This window comes from Cydia splendana, chromosome 4 (assembly GCF_910591565.1).
Source record: "Cydia splendana chromosome 4, ilCydSple1.2, whole genome shotgun sequence".
Taxonomy (NCBI): Eukaryota; Metazoa; Arthropoda; class Insecta; order Lepidoptera; family Tortricidae; genus Cydia; species Cydia splendana.
The window spans coordinates 23,376,460-23,396,568 of NC_085963.1; the positions used below are offsets into that span (position 1 = coordinate 23,376,460).

Genomic DNA, 20,109 nt, shown 5'->3' on the forward strand with positions numbered 1-20,109 from the left:
ATTTACGATCTGATCATCTTCGATGAGGAAAAATATCGTAAAAAAATCTTATCACAATAAAGCCTAGATTTCTTTCTGAAGTTAAACTTCCGATGGCAGTTCCTTTCTTATAAATAGCGCCTGTACTTATACCAATACTTGTGGTGTTATAAATGTGATTGCAATAAACTTAACTATAAATAAAACTAAACCTAAGCTAACCCATAATAACTATTGAACTTTATAACCCAACTCGCATCGTTACCTACTTACCTATTAGCTGTATCTACCTAAGTTAACTTAATTAACAAAATTGTATGAATGACATAGGGCATCCGATAGCTGGCGCAGGTAGTAATGTATGTAAAGTATGAGCATGAGCGTTATGTGAGCATCTACTTAAAGGTTCCGTCACACAGGCGCGTTTTCCGGGCGGGGCGTGAGCGCGGCGTGAGCGTTTTATATGTAAAAAATTGGCAAAAAAAACACTATTGTTGTATGGGAGCCCTACATAAATATTTATTTTATTTTGTTTTTGGTATTTGTTGTTATAGCGGCGACAGAAATACATTATCTGACAATTTCAACTGTCTAGCTATCACGGTTCATGAGTTATTGCCTGTTGACAGACACACAGACAGACAGACAGACAGACAGACAGACAGACAGACAGACAGACAGACAGACAGACAGACAGACAGACAAGCAGACAGACATATAGCCAGACAGACAGACGGACAGAAGGACGGACAGCGGAGTCTTAGTAATAAAGTCCCGTTTTTACCCTTTGGGTACAGAACCCAAATAAAAAAAATTGTGAACCTCTTACTTGAAGAATTATAATTTTTTTCTTGCTCATCAAGTCATCACACATAACAGCGAAATGCCCAGGGTGCCAAGATCACAATAGAAAATAGAAACTTAAATAGTGCGTGTCTTTTCGCAGCATCTATCACCCCGATACATTTCTTTTTATCGTTTGGCGTTTGTCGATTAAAGATTTGAGTCTAATTAAATATACCTATACAAATGTCCCGTCTTTTTACGAGGAACAATCTATAAGCGCCATCGGGATCTATAGCACTTACGACCTTCTTCGGGAAAACAGTCTTACAGGGTAAGCAAAAATTTATTAATAAGTACAACTAAGTTCTAATTCAAAATACACGTTGTGTAAACAAACACAATTTGCTTTAGTAGGTACCTACCTACCTACCTATCTACTATAGCAAATTCAACGCATTCACACATTGATACTACACACTGTTTTGTACAAGTAAGTACACATAGGCTATATTTAGACCCAAACCAAGCGGACGACTGGGATCATATCTCTATCTCTCTCACCCCACCTTCAATCATGCGAGCGTGTATGAGAAGTTTTACGACCCCGGTCGTCCGTTTGGTTTGGGTCAACTATAGATATAGATTATTTGTTGTACCTTGACCGCTAAATTGGTTCTCATCCGGTTCCAGGTCATTGGAGTCAGGTGAGGTGTATCTGGTTGCTCTGCTGTTAGGCCTGAACCCCTGGAGCAGGGCTCCCGCTGCCGGATGCTTTGTCATTGGAACGCGTCGCGGGTTGGGGTTTGGAGAGCCCTGGATTAGAGCATAGATGATCTTAATATATGATGTGCTATACGCGTGCGTCCGTGAGGGACAGAACATAAGCAATGCGAATTGGTTTGTTGCCCACCATAAAGCATACTAAATTTACGCTGGGGAATAAAAATGTGATACTGCGACAAGGACAAACAATTAGCGCTTTCTCTGCTACTCCTACTGAAAGATACATAAAACTCTCCCATTCGGTCATATCCCCCACCCCTCATGCCTGATCCAGTTATAGGTACTAGATTCATGGTTTAGACTTGAGTGTAAAGTTAGACCTAAGAAAAGTCTGCAACGATTTACATAGCACACGCTGTGCAAGTGTTATTTTAAACGTCAAACTTGCACTGCGTGTGCTATCAAAATCGTTGCAGACTTCTTTTGGTCTAACTCTAGTAGTGTTTTAGGCAAAACTAACGGGAAAATAGCATGAATTATAAATATTATATCATGTTATGATGACAATTCTTTGACATGTATTATAGCTTGCATATTAAAAATACGCTTTAGAATCCATTTCGCATGTACTAATCAGCGTGAGCGATTATTATATATGAAAAACACATCATGGTCGCACGCCGGGCCGGTACAGGCCGGTTAGCACTATTATTTTAAATTTTCCCGCTCGATATTTTACTTACGAGAGTTGCTGCATCCCCGAACGCAGCAAAGTTTTTCAGATGCGGCCATTATCTACGCCGCCGAGTTGGCCGTAAAACTAAAAATCAAGACACAAGTCACGATATTCAGAAATGTTTGTTTTGAAAATCAGGTTACCTAGTAAAAAGTCAAAAAGACAATTGAAAGACAGTTTAGGTATTTTTTTATTTCATTGCAGTGACATTATGCCAGTACAATATGATTTTATGTAGCAAAAATAACAAAAGTATAGCCGGTCAAACAACTGTGTCAGTAGAAAAAGACGCGAAATTCTGATTGTCTATGGGACGATAACCCATCCCGCTTATATTTTTTAAATTTTCCGCGTTTTTACAGACCATAAATACTGATAGCCGTAACAGACTAACCGCACCGCTTTTTTTCTGCGTATAACTAAACGCTGAGCACCGTGAAATGTTGCACCAGGAAATAAAACAAGTGGGTGAGGGGTAAAATTGTTGCCGTTACCGGCGACATCTCTAGATAATTGTCAAGACAGACCCCCCCATACTTCATATTGGTAGTTCTAAGTGAAACAGCCCTGCGATATACTAGGATGTGGTGGATTTGTGAAAAGTCATGTCAATTTGGATTTCTCTAAAATCGAAATCGGATTGTAAGTTAACCTCACTCACTTAGTTTACTTACTTAATTAATTCAATTAGACATTTAAAAACGTTATAAAGCAGAAATATAACGCAACTAAACAATATTTAAATGCATTACAATTATTTATGTACGTAATATCCATTCATAAATCATAATTAAACTTAACTTATTATTTTTTCATAGATATACCAAAGAAGGAAGCCTAAAAGAAAAGACAGAATGCGCGCCAAACAACGGGTATTACTTTCTCCCGCTCTATGAAAAGGGCGAATACGTGTTAAAGGTCAACCCTCCACCAGGCTGGAGCTTTGAGCCCTCAGAAGTCAACTTAAATGTTGATGGTGTTACGGACCAATGTTCCACCGGCCAAGATGTAAATTTCTCGTTTAACGGTTTTGGTATCACTGGTCTAGTGATCACGGCGGGGCAGAAGCAAGGGCCTGCGGGTATAGCGGTGCAGCTGGTTAATGATAAAGGGGATGTGAGGAACACGGTGACCTCTGCAGGTGGGGATTTCCACTTTACACCGGTGATTCCAGGGAAATACACTGTAAAGGCATCTCATCCAAGGTAAAGCATTAACTTGGTAACAATAGTATCAAAGAGAATAAAGTCTATAGAGACGGATTGTCAAAGTAAATTATGTAGCCACTGTAAATTTACTGCCATCTTTCGACAGAACATAAAACTGTTAGAACGCCATTTGACTTTGATCCTTATTCTTTCAGTGATATGTGTTAACTTATAAATATTAATATTCACGCCATCTACTCGACTATAGGCCAAAGGTATAGTTCCATGTTTTCGAGTGATGGCGCCACAACCTTCAGCCTATGCTCGAGTAGATGGCGTGAATATTAATATTTAAAAAGTTAAGACATATCAGTTAAAGAATAAGTATCAAAATCAAATGGCGTTCAAACAGGTTTAATCTTCTGTCGAAAGATGGCAGTAAATGAACTGTAGCTACATAATTTACCATGACAGTAACTCTCTTCTTCAAATCCTCTTTGATAGTATTATACCTTCTTCTTGACTGTGGACTGTGACTGAGGATCGTGACTATACCTATAGCATGTTTACTGAAAATCATGAATATTATAACATATCTCATAAAACATGCTTTATGTTACTGTACTACAAAAACCCTCAAGCAATTTGATTTATCTTTGCCTTAGAATGTTCGTTCATTATGTAAATATTTTATGCAAAGTAGTCTTACCCAACTAAATGTATTTTAAAACTTGTAGATGGAAGCTAGAACCATCTTCAGCAGTAGTTCAAGTTAAAGAAGGCAACACAGTACTGCCGACAGGTGTGCTGGCAGTCAAAGGTTATGATGTGAAGGGCTCCGTCACTTCTAACGGCAACCCTATTGCTGGGCTCTATGTGCTGTTGTATTCTAAAGAGGTAAGGAAAACATCAGTGTATACAATATTTTGCTGAGGAGACTGTCATAGGGTAAGAACTCGCTTGTAGACGGTCTTCCCTTATTCTTCTCCATATTGACATTAATCGAAAAATGAGAAAGCAATTTTTACTGATATGCCTTCGAAATTGTATGTAGTTCCTATGCTTTTTATCATAAGGGTGTGGAATTTGCGAACACAGAGTAACAGAGTGACTTAAGATTGTATATATTCGATAGCATCATATCATAATTATTGATTATTATAGGATGAGCTTATTCATCACAACCATAAGAGAAACTGTGCCTAGACTGTCAGAAGACTGATGACTTGTCTCACGTGTTGTTGGACTGCGTCCGGAATTCGGATTTCAGAAAAATAATTTTTGGTAGTTTGGGCTCCATGCACAATGGACAGATCAATTGTTGGTTGCCAGAGCCTTTATCTGACAAAGCAATCAGTGTATAACCACTTTATTGATCTCTCCCTTGAGTAGGGAACTATAAAAAACACCCATGAGGCTGACATGTTCACCTAGATTGTCCAAAGCTACAAAAATCAGATTAAAAAAGAAATTTGGTTGCCTTGAGCCATTTAAATTCGCACCATAAGCACCATACAAAATATACCACCTAAAGCTTTAAAAGTTTGGCTTTATTCTTACATCTTAACTGATGTCTCACAATAACACCATTTTTCCACCAGGAAAGCCCCAAACTTCGCGTAGAAGGCTGCAAGACGGCCCTCCTGCAGGGTGTCCCTGGTTCACCAATCTGCCACTCCATAACGGACAACAACGGGGAGTTCACATTCGGTCTGGTGCCAGCAGGAGAATACAAGTTACTGGCGCTAGCCAAGAGCCCGGGACAGGCAACGGTCAGCTATAATGTGAAGCCGGAGAGTGTGCCATTTGCTGTGCTACATGATAGCCTGTATATTAAGAACGCTTTTGAGGTTAGTCATTTAAAAACCTACTTTAATTTTAGTATTTGTTGTTATAGGGGCAACCTGGGGGCAACAGAAAACAGTGGAGTCTTAGTAATAGGGTCCCATTTTTACCCTTTGGGTATGGAACCCGAAAAATTAGCATAAGCTTTATTTTGATAACCCAGATATTGAAATTACTATTGTACCGATTTTGTACTAAAATGACTTGGACCAATTGGGACACTGAAATGTTTGATAGTGATTAGATTTAGTTTAGACAGTGGGGAGACACTCCTGACTTCGGGCAAAGTGGGCTCCGTTCGGCTCAGCATTGCTCCGAGCAATTATTAGGGTTGACACAACTTGGCGTCCCTTTACGTGCACGACCACAGATAAGATAATAATTACTTACTTGAATTTTGACAAGCCTAAATAGTCCAAAGGGATAGTGCCATAAGTTAGAAAGGGATATCATGAGTCTGTCTGTACGGTAGTACTATTACTTTTTCTGTGTTTTTTTTTTAATTCGTGCAGGCATTGATAAATGACTGAATTGAGGTTTGTCTGGTTTGTTCTCGAAGTTTTCCTACTGCAATTCGTAAATAGAAACTAATTGTCTATGAAGCAGGACACTAAAGGGGGCCTACCGCGAAAACCGAAATTCGCAAATTGCGGGGATCTTTCTCATTTACTTCAATGAAGGCGTAATAAGAGTGACAGAGAAAGATGCCCGCAATTTGTGAACTTCGATTTTCGCGGTTATAGTCCAGGTCTACGTCAACAATATTCGACTTTATACATCTTTTATTTTTAATTTTTTTGGCCATAAAGAAACACTAAATGATTTTTAAGCCATGGGTTAATTTGAATAAATGATTCCCAATATTCACATTGTATTTTTTTTTTCAGGTGACCGGTTTCACAGTAATGTCGTCGGTGGTGTCCACCGCTGGAACAGGCATACCCAACGCACGCGTGTCGTTGGACGGTAAAGCGGTTGGGAAGACTGACGGTGCTGGGAAATACACCCTGCCATCTTTGCAAAGTGGGACCTACACCATCAGCGTGGAACATGGTATGTAATTATAATTATTGTTTCTCAAACATGCGCGGAAATATTGTCATTAATTTCGTGACAGAGGGTTGCGAAACCTCATGTTGCGGTCGCTTTAGTGAGATGCGCCGGCAATGGATTTTCATACAACATTGCGGGCATAGACCGTAAGATCCTCGCTGCACGTCATGTGTATTGTATAATTACTGTGCCGACAATCCTTATTTTCCTGCCTCTTCAGTGTTTTACTTCAAGCGGCAAAAGATCTAAAACTTTTTTTTCGAAATTCTGTTAATGTTAAGGCATCACCATAATTAACCTCGTGAGTCTAAATGAACTTACATTAAAATGTACATCTCAGTGTTGGGCAAAAAGTAATTGAATTACTAATTAACAATTGCAATTACAAAATGTAATTCCAACAAATAATTTCCATTACATGTGGCAATAATTAAAATTTTAATTACTAATTACAATTGCAAAATGTAATTAGTAATTAAATTTTTAATTACATTTTGAAATTAAAATTTTAAATTAATTACTCTTTTCAATTACAATTACTTTTATATGTAGAATGCAAGTTTTTGATCATCTTTATTTCCAAAATCAGATGAACATTTTGAACGGTTTTAAATTTGACTAAGCAACATTGTCCATGTTAACTTTGGTTGGACTGTAGCAAAGAGGGGCTAGGACTTGGATTTTTTTTGACTAAGTGGTGTCATTATGGCACTATTTTTAAATGATTGTAATGTGTAGGTCACGTCAAAATAAGCATGTTTTATTGAAAAACTTTTCTCTAAAATAAAAAATGGCTGAGTTACACGCCTCCAAATATGTTTGGATTCAAACCTGATGTTTTTCAACCCTGATGTTTTTAAAGGGAGCTGGGACTTAGAAAATTTTCATCGCGAGTTGTGTCATTATGACATATGTTTTAAATGATTGTAACGTATAGAACACGTCAAAATAAGCTACTTTTACTTGAAAAACTTTTTTCTAAAATTGTAAATGGCGGAGATAGTTTTACATAACACTCTTTTAAGGCAGGTCGGTGTAGGTACGACGACGAGCGAAGCGAGGAGGAGTGTTAGGTAGAACTGCGACCTTACAGCGCGCGAGCCGAGCGAGCGAAGCGAACGTTCCGCGGCAGCGGCCGGCGAAGCGCCAGAACCGACTTTTTTATAATAATAAAATTTTACAAGTCCCAGCTCCCTTTCAAAACATCAATCTTTGGTCGCGTCTAACTCGGTCATTTATAATTTGAGAGTTTATTACGAAAAAGTGATTATTTCATCAAAAACCTTGTAAATTATTCTAACTGTTTTGCAACCCCTATCTTTATTTCATTTTCTGAAAAAGTCCCAGAAACGGCCCCCCTTTGGTACAGTCTGACCTTAACTTTTTATTTTACAAAAAATGAAAAGGAGTATTGTTGCAAGATTTTGTACAAGGGGAAATAATGTAATGGGAAATCCAAGCATTAATGTTATTCCATAGTAGTAGAGCGCTGGTGGCCTAGCGGTAAGAGCGTGCGACTTGCAATCCTGAGGTCGCTGGTTCAAACCCCGGCTCGTACCAATGAGTTTTTCGGAACTTATGTACGAAATATCATTTAACATTTACCAGTCGCTTTTCGGTGAAGGAAAACATCGTGAGGAAACCTGCATACATCTGCGAAGAAATTCAAAGGTGTATGTGAAGTCCCCAATCCGCATTGGGCTAGCGAGGGGACTATAGCCCAAGCCCTCTCGCGCTCGAGAGGAAGCCTGTGCCCAGCAGTGGGACGTATATAGGCTGAATTATTATTATAATTATACATAGTATCTATTTCATTGATACAAATGAGTTGATAATGTTTCACCGCTACTCCCTATTTTTAAGTATTTGCACACATTTGTTATAGTCCACGTCGAAAGGCACCTTAGGTCGGCGCTTACGTCATTATTAGCGGCGCCCTAATACTAATGCGGTGCTACGCGACGTAAGCGCCGACCGCCATATTCGACGTGGTTTGTCACATAGTACCCTGTAAAGGTATGATTCCCGGGATAAAAAATATGTTATAACGTTATCCAGCGTATAATGGAATTCATAAAAGTTTTTCTTTATAATTACTCCAAGTAAATTTGTTCATATTTGCATATTATTAAAAAGGTAAATGAAAAGTAATTGAGTAATTTAATTACTAATTAATGTAATTAAAATTGCAAATTACACAAATAATTTAATTACATGTAATTAAATTTTATGTAATTAAATTACAAATAATTTAATTTTACATGTAATTAAATTACACGAGTAATTAATTACGCCCGACACTGGTACATATTGGTAGCAATCTAATTTGAACCTTTCATGAAAAAAAATAATGTAGTATTTCTTTTGTTTCAATGCGTTTTAAAACAAACGTAAAGCGGGCATTACATTATACAATTTGCAGTGCGCTAATTAAGTGTTGCTAGACGAGATAAAAAAGAGCTTGTTCATTACACTACACTACCTAGCGACGCTAGTTAGTGTCTTATTTTCATTCCAGCAGTAATCATCGTTCGAATCGAACGTCGTGTTTCGGTCGAAGGTTGCGTTTCGGTCGAATTCTTTGTACATTTCGAGAAGCACTTTGTTACCATCATTTCTAATGTCTTTGTTTTTGTAATCTTTATGTTTTTATTCCCATAAAAATGGCATGTCTTGATAAAGTTCAATCATGTTTAGCAGTAGTTCCTTTACCCTAGTCTGTGGCTGCGTCATTTTGAACTGAAATGCAATAACTAAAACAATAAAACATCCATACGTTCGAGTGCGTCGGTGGCGTGCCGACAACTGACTTTACACAGTAAGCGCTGAGCGCGCTAAAACCATTTACACTATGCGTTCTAGTGCGCTAGATAGCGTTAGTGCGGCAGAGCACATGCGATCGCACTAGATTGGGTCACTAACTAACTGGCTAACTGTCTTTACACTATACTAAATTAGTGCGCTAACTCAGCTAGCGCACTGCAAATTGTATAATGTAATGCCCGCTTAATTCGTTCCAATTTACCTACTTATAGAAAAAGGTTCAAATTATGAATTGGAAAACTTTCTATGGTGGCTCTTACGAGGTTAAAAAGATTAATGTTTAATTAGAATTAGAGAAGGTCTTCTAAGACCATTTTACTGAAGTGCCACAATAAAATCCACAGTTATTTGGATTAATCCTTTGACCGCCAAACCTGTCATGTGCGGTGCGTCATCGTGAATGGAATGCATGAAGGTTGATATGGGCTGTAGCCGCCCGCGTCAGTTGACGACTTTGACGGTCAGAGGGTTAAGTTCGTCCTGCTTGATTTTTTGATTTATATCAGGAATGTTGCGAATATTCGCATGCGCATCCGCAACCGCGGAACATCCGCATTATTTTCAACATCCGCATCTGCATTCGCATCCGCATAAAATCGATGCGGAGCTTATGCGGATGCGGATATCGAACAAGTCGGTACAGGAACGTCTTAGCGGCGGCGTAAGTGCTAGGTAATTTCGTCATTACGTATAACGAAATCGTGTAGATCTAGATAAGTCGGCCAAGTTACTATTTATTAAATATAACGCATCTATATTCTTGCTCAAATGCTAAAAGTTTTTTTTTTTAATAAAAAATACTAAAAATGCAATATTTGACGTTTTTTAAGTTCCGCATCCGCGGAAGTGAGCCTTTCAATATCCGCATCCGCATCCGCGGATGTCAAAAAATCTGCATCCGTAACATCCCTAATTTATATTGTACGTTTTGTCCCCAGACCAAGCCCAGTTCGACGATATCCAGCTAACTATAACCCCCACCGGCTCGGTCCGCATCCCTGAGGCGCGCGTGACGCGCTGGCGCGCGTGCGGCACGGTGACGCCGCCCGCCGCGCGACACGTCGTCGTGCGCGACAGCCGCGTACCCGTTGACGACCAAGGTGGGTTTATGAATGAAATGAATGAAAATCTTTATTTCAGGCAACTAGTGGCCCGTACATAAATACCTTAAAAACTAGCCTACATAATATAAAAATATATTTTAAAACTAAACATTAGAAAATCACATTATGGTTGCAGTTCGCAACCCCGCAATGTCAGAGAGCCGGCCGCGGGACCGCCGAAACTTGACACCCTTCGGCCAAAACTCCTCCTTGGTGAAAGTCGCTAGATGTTCAGTCGGAACATTTATAACGCTTTATTATTATTATTATTTATTTATTTACTCAATAAAAAATACACAGTAATCCATTACACATATTTTTTCGCCAAACTGCATGACAGTTTGTTGGCGAACGGTAGCACTCAACAATCTTCCTTAATCTACTGTGTAAGGTATAAGTAGGTACTATCGGCAATACACTTACCCGAGCAGTCGTTAGGCTTTATCTCCTTGCAACAAAGTTCAAAACTGGTCAGATAACCACATATTTAAACACACACACACACACACACACATATTTACGTCACCAAATATCTGGTTTTGCCCTTCTTCACGCGTCTTGATAATACTGCCTTTGGTAAATTAAAATAACACCTTTCTAAGAACCAGGTATTTCCAAACAATACTGTATCAGCAATGTGTTTTATAGATATAATTGTACATTTTTTGCCCACTACAAACAGCCAAACTACCTCTCAACCTAAGCGTGTATATATGCCTGATGCCTGAGTGTGTATATACCAATAATGGATATATTTTATGGACAAAATAGCATACATACCAAAATATACCAAAGCAAATAAACGCATTTCATTTCATTTCATACACAGACACTGAGTTAGATAATCAGACAGGCATATAGACTTCGCCATCGAAATTAAAACAGTGCTCATCACATAACTAAATGCCCTTAGGTACCAGGATTCGCCCAGAACCATCGACTTCATAGGCAGGGTCACTACGCACTAGGCCAGACGGTTGTCAAATATTGTAATTGTAATTAGCCTTTATTATTGAAGCTGGTAACATAGTTAACATAGTACCTATATATTAATTCGGTTTCATAACTTTAACTTCAACTCGTCCTTTGACGAGCCGTAGGCCTCCTCCATAGCTTTCCATTTGTTTCTTTCTTTTACTGTTTACATCAATTTACCTCCTCCTATTTTTTTTAAATCATTCAACCATCTAAACTTTTGTGGACCACTCTTTCTTTTATTATATCTGTGGTGGTGTCAAATATATATGCTGATTATATTGTTGTTTATCAGGCAAATGGTGCACTTTCCTGCCACCTGGCGTGTACACGGCGAGAGTGGAAGTTTCCGAGCAGGAACAACGGGATGGATTGCAGTAAGTGTAAAATTATATGTACAGCATGTTATTAGCTGGGCGAATCAACATTTAGACCCTCACTTTTCACGTCTCTGGCGTTACCAAAAATGTCTCTGTAGTTACTAAGTGTGTCTATGTGTATTTTTAACTTTGTAGTGCATAATAAATAATATTAAGTAACCAAGATTCAGATTAATTGTTGGTGTATATTTTAGGTCTGTCAGAGAGCAAATCGCTTGTTTTAACGTATACTTAACATAAAAATACTTGAAAGTTATATATTATTTATATAGTGACAGTCTAAAAGTAGAATCGCCCATATACTAGGAAAAAAAGACCCGGTAAAATATGTAGGATAATATAAGCCAATATGTGGCATCCCACGAAAAAAGGTACCTTATGGCGGTTGGTGCTTACGCTCTTATTGTCGACGCTCCAATACTAATTCGGTGCTACGCGACGACGTAAGCGTCAACCGCTATAAGGTACCTTTACCCGTGGAACGTCACATATTTTTGCATATATAATAATTTATGAAGTTCGACGATGGCGTCACATTCTTAACGTAGTTTGATTTCTACTTTTGCTTTGAAACATCAAAAACTCGTCTGAAACTCATTTGACACAATTTCTTTTAGATACTACCCCCTTTCACACAAGATCACCGTAGCTCACTCATCCGTATCAGACATCGCGTTCTCGCAACTAAAAGCACTCGTATCCGGCACGGTCCGATGCCGGACCGGCGCCTCGGAGCTTCCCGTGACTCTTCGGACGTTAGCGCCGGACGGTAGCGTTGTGGGCAATCCTCTTACTACCACTGCTAAAGGTTAGTTGCTTTGACTCTTGGAGACCCTATACATCTCTAAGGATAACTTGATAAACTATATAATCTTATAGTTCTGACACCTAGAGACATTTACACCTCTAAATATTATAGATTTTTTTCGTGTTTTGTATCTGTATTTTTTATGTAATTCGACATTAAGAGACCATATACATCTCTTAGTAATTGTAATACGTTAGATTGAATTGTTAGTTTTATTTTATAAAATTGTTGATGTTATTATTTTTGCTTGTATGTAAATTCAATGATGACGTGTAAAAGTGCCCTTGTGGCCTATTTGCTGAATAAATGTTGATGTTTGATGTTGATGTACTATCACTCCTAACAAAAAATGAATGGAATTTAGACATTTCATCACCGACGTCCTTTACCAGGATTCGAACCCGGGACCTTCTGCTTCGTATAGGTAGGAGGTAGGGTCACTACCGATTAGGCTAAGAGAGTAGAATATCAATGAGATTTCTATGTTTCAGATGGCAAATACACCTTTAAAGACGTACTACCCGGTAGCGTAGAGTTATCAGTACCATCCGATAGACTTTGCTGGGCCGAAAGCGTTCACAACATCGTGGTAACACAGGAGACAGCTACAGTACCGGACTTTGTACAGACCGGACATGTCTTGAGGGCTCTCAGTTCTCATAAGATTGAGGTATGTGTCCACTGTGTTATATTAAATAATTTTGCGTACAGTTACATGTAATGTCAGTACCATCCGATGGACTGTATTGGCAGTGGGGGTGTCACTACGCAGTTTAGGTACATTTGGCCGGCGCACCTCCCGGGCAGTGCAGGCCGCTCGGCTCGCACGATAGTCGTGTCACGTGGCACTCGCGCAAAGAAGATTCACGGTTCGTGCGCGGACATAAGTTTCAATTTTGTTGCAGGCGGCGAGTATAGGTATAATTTTATACCTAAATCTGACTTTTGTGAAGGAGTGAATTTTCTGTACGGTAGTACTATTCGTTATTCTGTGGTATTGGGCAGAAAGAGTTCCCAACATCATGATAATGCAAGAGACAGTCATTGTGCCGGACTTTGTACAGACCAGACATGTGTTGAGTGCTATTAGTACTCAGAAGATTAACTTATGTGTCCACTGTGTTACATTATAATTTTGCATATAAATACATATATTATGTTGTCAGTAGTTCAGTACCCACTGATACACTGTGTTGGGCCGAGGGTGTTTACAACATTGTGGTAACGCAAGAGACAGCTACTGCATGGCATGTGGATCAGACCGGACATGAATTACGAGCGAATGATTAAAATATGTGGCAGCTGCGTTACATTTAATAATTTTGATGGCTAGAGTGTCCACAACATAATGTATCACAAGAGACTACTTTTATGTATTCTTCACGAGTCCTGATCAAATTGAAATATGTACAATATACCAAACAATTTTTACGCTAATTTAACAGCAGTACTATATGCTAATTTATTCCGTTACCAGGCTGACATTTTAAAATGACAATCGAATATCAGTCTTACTCATCGAAAATAGAACACATATTTAAAGTGCCGTATGTGGGAAATATATATCCCTTAGCCTGGTAAAGGGTTAATAATGATTTCTTTCAGGTGGACTACATCAGTGACGACGGCTCAGAAAAGGGCACATTAACCCTCCCGTTGGGCGCGAGCACACACTGCGTGGGGAGCGGGTTACCGCGCCCGTACACGCTCACCCCGCGCGGCTGCCACCAGGTCCACCCGCCCACCGCCCGCGCCGACACCGGCGCTGAACATCCTGAGGTATGTTATAGGGACGAATTATCAGTAAAGGGCAAGTTAACCCTCCCAGCGAGTGCAAGCACGCAAGGCGTTGGGCAGATAAAGATAAGATAGTTTATTATTCAAGTAGGCATATTACAATGCGCTTATGAACGTCAAATAAAACTACACCGGCTCCGACCCTACACCTCTGCCTCGAGAAGATTTAAGTCCCCCCTCAATTGGAGGAGGGTATCCCAATATGGGACCGGGAACAAAACAAGCAAGGGGTTATTCCGAAAGTACAATACATGCATCTAATATGTTTACACTGGGTAATCCTCTAGGCATAGGTACATTTCTTTATTCTTTATTTTAAATCACATGCATAAACTTACAGCTAATGATGCCAAAACGCTTATACAGTAGGGACAATACATACAATCAGATTCAAACACAGTCTAGAGATTAAAACATTAAAACAAAACATAAACAATCAAATACGGTCAGGTTAAATCACAAACATTACATTAGGTACACATAAATTAAATTAAATGCAACAGAGGGTAGGATGTCAAACTTAAACTTACACACATATATACATAATATATACGAAAATTCCATTATTCATTCTTCAAATACACATTAATATAATTTAAGAATTTTCTAGTGAAGACACCGACACTATCGTAGTATACGTCAGCATCATGTTTGATGTTAAAAAAGTCATTAAAAAGTGCCAGAGCTCTAGCAGTGGGAGCGTTCTGGGCCCGACGAGTACGAATCGCACCGCGCGCGAACAGAGGCCTTCGTCTACGCACCCCACCCTCACCAGTGTCTTCCGCGATCAGTCGCGCCTGCGGTACAAACAAACCGATGCGCTCTAAGACAGTTGGATTGTCGACCTTATTATTGAGCAGTTGGTAGTAGTGCACCGCAAGTAGGAGTTTGCGCCGTAACTCGAGTGTATCTAAACCCACCATCCCTGTCACGAAAAGAGAGGGAAACAGAAAGGGATAGTACCCATACTGCCTCTTGTAGAGAAATCTCGCAAATTTCCTTTGGATCCTCTCTAACATCAGAGTGTACTTTTTCTCACTTGGATCCCATACCGTGGACCCGAATTCCAATAGGCTACGTACGTAAGCATTGTACAAAACTTTGGGTATGAGTCTACTTTTAAACTGGGAGCTGATTCTCATTATGAAACCCAAAGTTTTAGTTGCACGCTTACAGATGGCAGTTATATGCGAACGGAAATTAAGTTCCCTGTCCATATTTATGCCTAGGTCACGTATTTCCTGCTCTCTTGCTATCTCGACGCCACTTAGATGGTAGGAAGAGTGAATCGGCGATTTGGCTCTTGTGAATGTAATGACTTTACATTTGCTTTCGTTGAAAAGCAGACGATTAGCCTTACTCCACTCAGCAACAGCGTTTATGTCTAGCTGTAATTTGTCACAGTCGCTAACATTTTCGACCTGCAAAAATATTTTAAGGTCATCGGCAAACATGAGACACCTCGCATACTCAGTGACTCTTGGTAAGTCGTTGATCATTATGAGGAACAACGTTGGGCCAAGAGTACTCCCTTGGCTCACTCCAGAACGCGTATAGAATGGTTGGGATTCGTGACCTGCAAGTCCTACATACTGTGATCGACTGCCAAGGTAATTCGCAAAAAAACGCAGAAGCTGGGGCACAAATCCTAGTTGGGCAAGCTTTTGCAATAGAATGTCGTTGTCGACTAAATCAAAAGCCTTTTTAAAGTCAAAATAGGCTGCGTCGACTTGCCTACGCGCATCGATGGCTCCCAGCACGTATTCCACAAAGGCTACGTGATTAGTCGTAGTAGATCTGCCTGTACGGAACCCATGCTGCGAGTCATCGAGCAGTCCAGCTATTTGCCGACTTATTTGGTAATCAAGTATCGACTCGAATAACTTGCCGAAAACAGGTAAAACAGCAATTGGCCTGAAACTTGTTACATCCGGACCCAAACAAGAAGCAGAACCTCCCTTGGGCACAGGTGTAACTCTTGACACTTTCCAACGTCTAGGAAAGGAGGCTTGTTTCAAAGACAGGTTAAAAATGTGTAAGAGAGGTGCCTTCAGGACTGACATGCAGTCAATGGCCAGAAATGGGGGAACGGCATCGGGGCCGGCTACAGACCGAGGTTTTAGTCTCTTAGTTGCACGAAGCAGCTCCCACTCCTCCACCCCATCGACAGCGATTCTTCTAACTCCGCCCACCCCCTTCACGCTCTGTGCAGCATCGTCCGCGTCCAGTCGCGGTATATCTGGTTGGAAAACAGAACTGAAGTATTCCGCAAAGGCTTCAGCTGCATCTTGGCCCGTTACGAGGTTATCTTTAAAGAAGAATTCTTTACACGATAATTTCCCCTTACGCTTTTTTTTCACAAATTGCCAGAATTTAGTCGGCTCATTCATGATATTGTCTTCTATATTTTTAAGGTATAGTTGATACGATTGGTCAGTCAAGGTTTTAACGTGCCCCCTGTAGTACCTGTACAGTTCTTTATTGCATACAGCACCAGTCTCTTTGAATTTTTTCAGATGGTAATACTTGAGCTGTATGTTTAGGATGATTTCTGGCGTGTACCAATCCGGGTAACTATATTTACCTACACGATTTTTTTGTTGGTTTCTGCACGGAACAAACTTTAACATACACTCGGTTAACTTAGTGTAAAAAACCTCTGTAGCCTGTTCAACCTCCTGGCAGTCGTGTACTTCTACCCAATCTATATTAGCGATTGCGGCATATAGCGCACGAAGATCTGCCTTACGAAAATCCCATGCAGGCGAGGATAACTTCCCTTTAGACTGGTGCTCAGAGGAGGACGAGTGTGCATGTAGACGAGATGTTCGCACCAAGGTAAGATCGACCTCAAGCGGCGGGTGATAGGCGTCCATCGGGACCAAAGGCTCCACGTCACCAGATACACGAATGCTATCGGATTCTTCTGTGAAAAAGTATAGTCGATCGATCTTCGCTTTCTCAACACCGGTCGAGCATCTGCCCAAATCAATACGAAAACCACTTCAAAGAAACTACCGTTTACTTCTATGAAAAATTTGACAGTTCTCTATAGTTCGTTTTTTTAGCCTTAGAAAGAAGGTAAGCGATCTTGACATGTATTTTAATTGAAAAACGTTTTTTAAAAATCAGTAACTATTACTTATGAAAGCAGAAGAATATAGATTTAGTGATCGTATTAGGTTCATAATTGTTATATATTTGCCGTGACTTATTTTTAAAACGTGTTTTTCAATAAAAAGACACATCAAGATTATTTACCTTATTTCTAATGCTAAAAAAACGAACTATAGAGCGTTCCTACATTAGAAACTTGTATCAAACTGATGGAGGGTACAAACCCTCTAACAACAACTAACTATGAACAATCATAAATAGCAAATATTGCGGTAATTTGAACCCTTGATAAGGGTTCAGAAATAATACAAAATTGAACCCTATCGCATTTAAAATAAAGTTCAAAATCAGGTGGGAAATATATTCCCTCTGCCTTATAAAGGGTTAACACACATTTTTGTTCACAGCCAATAAACTTCATCGCCATAGCTCACTCCGTGGTCCTCCGCGTGACCTCCCCTGAACCCGTTAAAGACCTGGTGCTGAAGATCGGAGCTGATGGTCACGGAGCCCGCGCCGTCGGACCTCTGAAGCCTCAACCTAGGGCTGGAGGTGGATATGTGTTCGAACACGAGCTGTTTATGAAAGAGGTAAGGTATAAACACCCTTAAAAGAGAGAGAAAAAAATAACAATGTTCGATTCAAAGGGACCTTCAGGTCCCTGATCAGGGCTTCGCCGGCTCGAAGTGTGTAAGTGAGAAAGATAAAGATAGAGACACTTACCTGAACCCCTCAAAACAGACTGAGACAAGACGCTTATGGATTGTTCATAGCAACATCGCTATGACTCGCGCGACCTCTAATGTAATCTACAGAGACACATCGTCAGCGCGATGTAGGATTTGCGCCTCTAGGAACAGCGCCATCTGCCGATTTATACTCGTATCCAATTGGCAGCTCATCAGCCAATAAGAATGGAATATGAATCAGTTCCAAACATTATTTTCTTACGAGTAGTTTTGTAATACAGGGTGATGAATGTGATGATACTGATTATAAACTTACCACCAGTTATCATAATGTGTCCTTAGTTTCACCAAGTTTTTTTTTCAGGGCGAAGTAGCAGTGGTATCAGCCGAGTCCTCGACTCTCCTCTTCAATCCGTCTGAGCCTCAGCAAGTGATCGGTTCCTCCGACTGCCAACCACAGGCGTTGACCATCCGCGCCGTCAAGGGCCTGTCCTTGGCTGGTCGTATCATACCCCCTGTTGCTGGGGTTACTGTCACTTTGACCTCAGGTTAGTACGTAAAATTTGGCTAAAGTTTTCTCTAACCGATCAAGTGATCAGCACAGCACTAGACAGTTTTCACAAAAGCAAATATGCTCGGAAAAAATATCATACTGTAGTTTCTGTAGATTTTTGGAATAATTAGAGTTTTTTTTTTATTATTACTGTAGAATATAAATAAAACCGGCCAAGTGCGAGTCGGACTCGCGGACGAAGGGTTCCGTACCATTACGCAAAAAACGGCAAATAAAAACAACGTTTGTTGTATGGGAGCCCCACTTAAATATATTATATTCTGTTTTTAGTATTTGTTGTTATAGCGGCAACAGAAATACATCGTCTGAAATTTTCAACTGCCTAGCTATCACGGTTCATGAGATACAGCCTGGTGACAGACAGACGGACGGACGGACAGCGGAGTCTTAGTAACAGGGTCCCGTTAAAACCCTTTGGGTACGGAACCCTAAAAAGTGGAAAAAGTTCTCGGAAAAATTCACTAGAAACAAAGGAAACTTTCATTTTGAAAACTTTAATTCCCATACAAACATTTTAAAAGTTTCATAAATTATCTTATGTGGATTGTATTGTTGTTAAATTTTAATATATATTTCCTTTTTTTATTGTGGGACGTACGTTACGTATTATTACAATCTTTAAATTTTTTTTTTCATTGTGGTTGATATCTGTATTTAAATCTATAGATTGGATTGTTGTTATTGTCTCAATATTAGAAACTTTCTGACGGCACATCAGTAACTGTAAGATTCATTTTCTGTTCGACTCACACTCAATCTTCCTATCCAGATGACCTCGAGCTGACCCAGACCACAACAACCACTGGCACCTACAGCTTCGGTCCCCTGGACGCGAGCAAACAGTACTCCATCACGTGCACCAAGGAATCGTACGTGTTCGACGGCCCTAACGACTCCGGAGATGTGCGCGCACATAAACTGGCCGAGATTATAGTTGAACTGGTCGATGACGCTGATGGGAAGCCATTACAGGTATTTAAATAGTCATATCAGTAGTACGTATGATCCTGGCGTTATTGAAACGGTCCCCTAGACGCGAGCAAACAGTACTCCATCGCGTGTTCCAAGGAATCGTACGTGTTCGACGGCCGTAACGACTCCGGAGATGTGCGCGCGCATAAACTGGCCGAGATTATAGTTGAACTGGTCGATGACGCTGATGGGAAGCCTTTACAGGTATGTTGAAAATGAAAACCTTTGCACGTGTATTGATTGAACCTATCTAAAGTAGGGTTGAAAATTCTGGAAAAAATCAAATCGTTGTTTTCCGTATTTTTCAGTTTTTTTAGGAAAGAAATGAAACTTTTTTTAAACTAACGATAGCGTCAAAGTCAAACGATCGCCAGCCAGCATTTAGATAACAAAACACACAACTAAGCAGGTGTAGTTACCTAAACTATAGATTAAATTTAATATAAATGCAAAAATTCACAAGTTCATTTCAAAGTGCGTTTTTTCCGTATTTTTTTGTTTTATTCGGAAAAATGTTTTTTTTTCCGAATAAAACTTAAAAAAACATGGTTTTTAGAAAAAAATGGGAATTTGTCCGGGTTTTTTCAACCCTAATCTAATG

General features: G+C 39.8%; 1 protein-coding gene across 1 annotated transcript in view; it reads left to right on the forward strand.

The window, feature by feature from the left end:
* The first annotated feature begins 2,664 nt into the window (after positions 1-2,664).
* LOC134790068 (BOS complex subunit NOMO3) overlaps positions 2,665-20,109 on the forward strand; it is a 28,006-nt gene continuing 10,561 nt past the window's right edge. Inside the window, exons 1-14 of the mRNA XM_063760827.1 lie at positions 2,665-2,688; positions 2,790-2,866; positions 3,043-3,429; positions 4,110-4,269; positions 4,974-5,222; positions 6,105-6,270; positions 10,032-10,193; positions 11,467-11,548; positions 12,169-12,359; positions 12,851-13,029; positions 13,965-14,138; positions 17,681-17,863; positions 18,327-18,510; positions 19,306-19,508. Coding sequence (XP_063616897.1) covers positions 2,665-2,688; positions 2,790-2,866; positions 3,043-3,429; positions 4,110-4,269; positions 4,974-5,222; positions 6,105-6,270; positions 10,032-10,193; positions 11,467-11,548; positions 12,169-12,359; positions 12,851-13,029; positions 13,965-14,138; positions 17,681-17,863; positions 18,327-18,510; positions 19,306-19,508 — 2,421 coding nt within the window. The remainder of the gene's footprint in view (positions 2,689-2,789; positions 2,867-3,042; positions 3,430-4,109; positions 4,270-4,973; positions 5,223-6,104; positions 6,271-10,031; positions 10,194-11,466; positions 11,549-12,168; positions 12,360-12,850; positions 13,030-13,964; positions 14,139-17,680; positions 17,864-18,326; positions 18,511-19,305; positions 19,509-20,109) is intronic.